The 6,627-nt window shown below is 43.4% G+C and overlaps 2 protein-coding genes across 3 annotated transcripts in view; both read left to right on the forward strand.

The window, feature by feature from the left end:
* Positions 1-6,627, forward strand: part of LOC141444473 (cyclin G-like) — a 45,753-nt gene that overhangs the window by 21,544 nt on the left and 17,582 nt on the right. For both annotated transcript variants that reach the window (XM_074110026.1, XM_074110025.1), the window contains exons 3-6: positions 395-579; positions 1,822-1,937; positions 2,530-2,657; positions 3,386-3,555. In XM_074110026.1, coding sequence (XP_073966127.1) covers positions 430-579; positions 1,822-1,937; positions 2,530-2,657; positions 3,386-3,555 — 564 coding nt within the window. In that variant the 5' untranslated portion in view covers positions 395-429. The remainder of the gene's footprint in view (positions 1-394; positions 580-1,821; positions 1,938-2,529; positions 2,658-3,385; positions 3,556-6,627) is intronic.
* LOC141444409 (cyclin G-like) overlaps positions 4,733-6,627 on the forward strand; it is a 2,314-nt gene continuing 419 nt past the window's right edge. Inside the window, exons 1-3 of the mRNA XM_074109960.1 lie at positions 4,733-4,816; positions 5,839-5,963; positions 6,559-6,622. Of these exons, the coding sequence (XP_073966061.1) occupies positions 5,839-5,963; positions 6,559-6,622 (189 nt within the window). The 5' untranslated portion in view covers positions 4,733-4,816. The remainder of the gene's footprint in view (positions 4,817-5,838; positions 5,964-6,558; positions 6,623-6,627) is intronic.

The following is a 6,627-nucleotide window of genomic DNA, read 5'->3' on the forward strand; positions in this document are numbered from 1 at the left end:
AAAAAAGCTGATCAGTCACAGGAAAACGACCGAACCGATATTATCCGTGTAACGGTTTTATCATTAGTGTAATAAGAAAAACGGTAAAAATATAGTTTTCATTTTGTTATTTATACTATGTCCATCAGATCATTTTGTAATTGACCTTGATAACTTCAACACCATGATAGGCCACCATGATGAATAAAATAGTTCTGAATGACATCAACCAAGCCACCATTGCTATAGATAGGTGCCGGCATTGAATATGCAGAAGCGAATTTAACGTATCTTTGCTATTAAAGTATTTGCGAAAACACGACACCCAAATATTCAAGAAGTTTGTGCTATAAAAACTACCCAAAAATCCGGCCACGCAGGACCAAATGTAACCTAACCTAACCTAACCCCGCAGGTGCCGATTCACCCTCCGCTCGCCAAAGCCCGATCATGTTGAGAGCGGGCGCGAGGCACCCGGATGCTGGCCCGTCCACGTCATCCGACGCGATGGATATGGAGCAAGTTTACGCTACGCTCAACGAGTACCTGCAAATGGAGCACAAGTTCCAGCCCAATTTGTGCCTGCCTAATGAATCTGAGGTATGTATACACAAATTTATACATAAGACTAGCTTTTGCCCGCGGCTCCGCCCGCGTGGTATTCGGTTATCGCGTGCTGTTCCCTCGGGAACTGTGCATTTTACCGGGATAAAAAGTAGCCTATGTCACTGGGGCCCATAAACTATCTCTATGCCAAAAATCACGTCAATCCCTCGCTCCGTTACGGCGTGAAAGACGGACAAACATACAAACACACTTTCGCATTTATAATATTAGTATGGATTTGTTATATTTATCATTGGTGATGTCATGTCAAAAATTTAGGTAACCCGGTGGGAATTGAGTTGTTACGACGTCATGCCACTGATATGCACTCTGTACATTGGAACGGCGCTCAATTTTATATTAGACGTTCTCTACTAGCTTCGATCCTAAGTACTATTTACGAATATTTTAGTGTTTGCAGCATCTATTTACTGGTACCTGTCTACCTTAAATAATTGATTACAAATTCACAATGCGCCCGTGGCGTTATTTAGCTATGTTTTTCCAAAAGACCTTGTTTTAATGCAAATCGGTGAATGTCGAAGGTCGCGCGTTTGGTGTCGGCTTCGGACTTCCTCGCGTTCGAGGTCGTGTGATAGAAGACGGGAAGCGGAGGCTAGTCTACAGATAAACCTTGCACAGTTAATAGTTTTAAGTAATTACCTACATGTTTGTTTCTTATTTCAATACGTACAGTCACGTGTAAAAATATGTCTCTAATCGAACCACTCAAAAATATGTTACCACGGCTCTATTTCGTCGGGATAAGAGTCTGTGGGACATATTTTTATAACGTTGTATACATTCATATTTTGACACTTGATGGTTTGCCATCGTATTTTATAGGAAAAGTTCGTATATATCGTGCTTTCAATGAGGGCTAAAAGGCAGGTGAAATATCGCTAGATGGCGTTAGTATCGTGAGGTTTTTTTTGGGTGACACTTCCGGCCCGGATAATACCGACCCTGTTTTTCGTGTACACACCCGTAGAAGCTCCTCTCAGTTTCTATGGGCGTGTACGCAAAAAACAGGGCCGGTATTTCCATGACGGTGTTATCCGGGCCGGGAAAGATTGTCAACCTTTTTTTGACAAGCAAGATCATAACGTCAAAAAACCTCACGATACTAACGCCATCTAGCAATATATCGCCTCTTTCAGCCCTCATTGGCTTCAGTATCCATCATGATTTTAATTTGTATATTGTTGTCCTAATCGAGCGTGATGTTGCCCTCAGAATGGTGAAGTGACGACGGGCGCCCGCGACGGCGCGGCTCACGTCATCCGCTGCCTCAAGGTGTGGTACGACCTGCCTGCTGACGTGCCTATCGACGCCATCAGCCTCTTGGACAGGTGACACGACCTTATACTACGAACTTCGTATCTTGCCGTCCTTCTGACGCTTATATTGTTTAATACGAGAGTGAGTGGGACGGTACGATATGAATGTTTAAAATTCTAAATGGACACTTGCGACCTGCGGGCCTAATGTTTGACATGGCTGCTTTAGATAACTAATGGCCAGAGACCGAAGTTTTGCTGTGGTTGACAATAAAATGGTGTAATTTTGTGTATAGGTTGATCTTTTTGCGTCACTTCCGAACAAAAATAGTTCCTGCTGTTAATAGCTTAAGTGAGATTCTAGTTTTATGAGTAAAGTAAGATCTAATTTTCTGTGTAGTAAGTAATATTATATATTCTAATTTTACCAGCAGGAAAATATAACTTTCCTGTGACAGATAGCTGCCCTGGGGTTACCTAAACTGCTGATGCGAAAACCAATAGTAGTATAAACCGTCGACGTCATTTTTACGTCATCCACAATAAAAGTTCTCTGCTAATATTAAGAACTGACAAATCACTCCGTCTAACCAAACATTTCCGTGTCAAAATCCTAGTTGGTACCATTAATTACAAGATTTTACAGTGAACTGTTTCCCATCAGGTTCCTGACTAAGATGAAAGTGCGTCCGTGCCACGTGCCCTGCATCACCGTGGCCTGCATGAACATCGCGATCGAGCAGTACGCCCAAAACAACAAGGAGGCGAGGAAGGTGTCCATCGAAGAGCTGGGTACGTCGCTAGCTGTTGTAGTTTTGAGTAGCTCCTGTCAATATGGTGCTCTATTAACTAAGTCCCCAGTAAACTTGCATAGAACAACCCTTTAGGCTGTGGCGGACAAAGTGGGGGGGGGGGGCGGGCCTCCCCGGGGCATACAAATGTCCACAAGTTCTCTTGATTGATTCCTGGACGAGGCTAAAATATGCTTAGTTCTTACATCAACGTTTAAGACTTGGGGGAACTCATTCGACTCGGCCGCCCCGGACCCTGAAATAGTCCGCCACTGCCTTCAAGGCCCTAACAAAAAGTGAATAGGGTATACAAGGTGTCAGACGCCTCAACAATATTTTTTCATTTTAAGTTAGTTGATTGCATTTATTTTCGAATACCGTCATTATTTCAAAAAATATTCGCATGTTTTGCTAAGTTTATAATTCTACTTGATTTCTAATTCTACATTCATCATAATGTGTATTTGTCAGTTGTGTTTCGATGTTTTTAGAAGAAAATCGAACTGACAGATAAGCGGCCAGTGTTAAATTATTGAACTAGTTGCATTCGTAACTTTAAGACTGGGCATAACAAAAAAAGGGATTTAGAACCACAAACAAACATAATCTGATTTAAAACATAGTGTAATCGATTCTACTCTCGATTCTGAGCAAACTACTTTCTGGTTTTCAGTTATTTATTTAACACTAAATATAGATGTAAATTGACTCTTGAATTATGTATTCCAGTATCTATCTCCCAGTCGGCCTGCACGGCGCGCGACGTGGCCCGCATGTCTCGCGTGGTGGTCGACAAACTGGCGCTCGCGTCGGGCGCGCGCGGCGTCACCGCGCTGCACTGGCTGCGGCTGGTGCGCGCGCTGCTGGCGCCACACTGCCCCAAGGACCAGCTGCCGCCGGTAACTATACCCGTAACAAGCAGCGCTCGCGTCGGGCTGCGCGCGGGTCACGCCTGCACTGGCTGCGGCTCGTGCGCGCGCTGCTGGCGCCACACTGCCCCGCGGACCAGCTGCGCCGGTAACTATACCGTAACAAGGGCTCGCGGAGCGAGCCGCTCCCCCGCTCCACACGCCTCGCCTCAGTCGCCTTTAGTGTAGTGCTGTCCTGATACCAGCGGTCGTACACATATCGATGGCATTAAAACTCATGTTGCACCCCGTACCGCGCTGCACTGTTTTTAATGATGACTGATTCGAGTTCGTTTCCGTGGACCAGTTGACGGTTTAATCGAATTACATCCATCGTGTTGAGCCACATTGCCACTACGATGGATAAAACAAATAAAAGGTTAGGTGCAAAGTCCTGTTTATATACATAATTATATGTTTAAAGCGCTCGTTCGGGCGCGCGTGAAAATTTAATGAGCTTTGCGTTTTAAGACTATTCCGAACACAGCGAGGGTTTCTAAAGTAGAATTAAAGTAGTTTCGGCTAGGTTAGCAATGTTGTATTGGTAATTATTATTAATCTCATTGTTTGGTTGCAGGAGAGCGGAGCTCGTCAACTTGTTGGAGATTGTGGTGTGCGACGCGGAGTGTGTGAACGCGCGCGTGCCCGAACTGGCCCTGGACCAGTTGCCGCTCTATCACAAACTAGGTATGTCGCTTAACATCTGTTTAGTACCTGTAAAAGCCCGTCAGGCTTACAGCAACAGTCCATCCGAAGAAAAAATTTAATTACCATCAGGGAGAAGCCAGACGAGCGTGTTTTCTTGAGTTGTGGGTCGCATGTGTTCGGTCCCTTCGTTTATGCTGCATTCGGTTTTTATGCAAAAGTCCTATTTATGCCACACGAGTTTTTTATAAATAGGACTTAATGAAACACAATTAAGCAACTTAGAACTCAAAAAAAGCGCTCTTCTAGCTTCACCCTTAATGTTTCTAAGTTAATACGTGACTTTTGAATGAACAATTCAATATGACTAGATTGTTTTTGTAATTTTAAACGTAGTTTTTAAAAATATGTGACACAACTATACCGTTTGATTATACTGAAAAAGGGTAATAACTATTATCAGATCCACTACATAAATGATAGCAATGCAATGTATATCGTCCCCAGAGCAACAGTTGTGGAGACGTCCCGGCAGACGGGCGCGCCGCTGCCGGAGCAGGCTTACCAGCTGTTCGAGGTCGGGGCGCAGCTGCAACAGTACTGCCACGTTAGTATTACATTTACATTTCGAATATCTATCTCTCTCTGTCTCTGAAAATTTCAATCTTACATCTTTTATCCATCGGTTGCACCAGTGGATGCAAGTGGCGAGTTGTCGTTCATTGTGGCTTTCTAGGGGGGAGGCCTTTGTCCAGCAGTGAACGTCTACGAGCTTGATGATGATGATGATGATGATGATGATCTTTTATTCATAAACACTGATGCGTCGATATAGGCTAGGCGGTCATCAAATACCACAAATATTTGATAAATGCCTAGTGATGCTTTTTACGTCATAAGTTCCATTTTCAAATTTTAACGCTAGAAAATTGGTTGTTCCATGCAATTCGTTGGTTTTTTTTTAATTTTTCGCCGAGATTATTTTTCTCAATGATTAAAAATTCCCGTGTTTTTTGAAATGTTTTTTTTCTTCTAATTTTAAGTACTTCATGGTTGTTTTAAAAGTAACCTACTATAGGGTTCTACAGGATAGTTTGAATAATCCTGATTAATTTACTGTTTTGAGAAAAAAAATAATGGGTCCTATGAAACAGTTTGCAAAAATGAATCATTTGAGAAACAATATTAACAACGAAAACTAGGCGAGTCAATATTCGTTATATAGGTACGATGTCATTAATGGCTAATTTTGACAAAATCACGCGTCTTCGTGGATGGCACTAGGTATAGTGTGCTATACGCTTGCAGTGGGCAATTCTAGGGGATCCTTCGACTGCCATAATTTTATAAGTCATAATGTAATGTTTGTCATAATTATCGTTAGTCCTAAATTATTTTCCCGCTGAAACCATAAATTTTAGGTTTGTTTTATAACAATTATGAAAATAAATGGTTCAGAGAAAAAAAAGACTTCTGTCAAACATTACATTATGACTAACAATTTTCGACCAGTCGATATAGACCCCAATTCTGGGTTTGGGCATGGACACTAGCGCGGCCTACCCTCAATGCACGCCATAGCCATAGTAGTCTCGCCTTGTATTGTAATGTAGTCATGTCATGTTCCAGATGTCGGACGCGTCCCTGGTGGCGACGCGCAGCCGCGTGCGGCACGTGCTGGCGCGGTACGAGGCGCGCGCCGCCGCGCCGCAGCGCCAGCGGCTCGTCTGGCGGCTCTCCGAACGCACGTCAAGGTACGTTGCACTGTTTTGAACATGACACTGCCGTGACACGCACTAGCTTAGCTTAGACTAGCTTTTGCACGCGGCTTCATCCGCGTGGAATTCGGTTATCGCGCGCTTTCCCTCGGGACTTTGCATTTTTTCGGAAGAAAAAGTATCCTATGTCACTCTCTGGCCCATAAACTATCTCTGTGTCAAAAATCACGTCAATCCGTCGCTCCGTTTCGATCAAACACACACACTTTCACATTTATAATATTAGTATGAATATTGACCCGGATAAACTCGCTTTAAGACGTGAGTTATCCGGGTCAATATCATTTAATATGTTGCACTGGTTGTTGCTGCAACGGTTGCAGGTAGCTGTTACAGGATCAATCAAACTATTTAATGTGATGTTATCCTATTCCATAACTTAAGGAGACATCTAGGATGATACATTAGGCTGCTCCACTAAACATTTAACGTAATTTATGGACGTCCCGTTAACTCGCTGCGCCATTCCTAACATTGCGGATTGCCTAGATAAATATCTGAACGTTCGATTGACTGCCATAAACTCTGTTCGATTCGCTTATTTACCTAATAATAACGTCTTTGTCTACAGGTGCTGCGGACCAACAGACCGGCTCACCTCTTTGCTGCCGACCATCGAAGAGCAGCACTTCGCTGTCGA

Source organism: Choristoneura fumiferana, chromosome 30 (genome assembly GCF_025370935.1).
Source record: "Choristoneura fumiferana chromosome 30, NRCan_CFum_1, whole genome shotgun sequence".
Lineage (NCBI taxonomy): Eukaryota > Metazoa > Arthropoda > Insecta > Lepidoptera > Tortricidae > Choristoneura > Choristoneura fumiferana.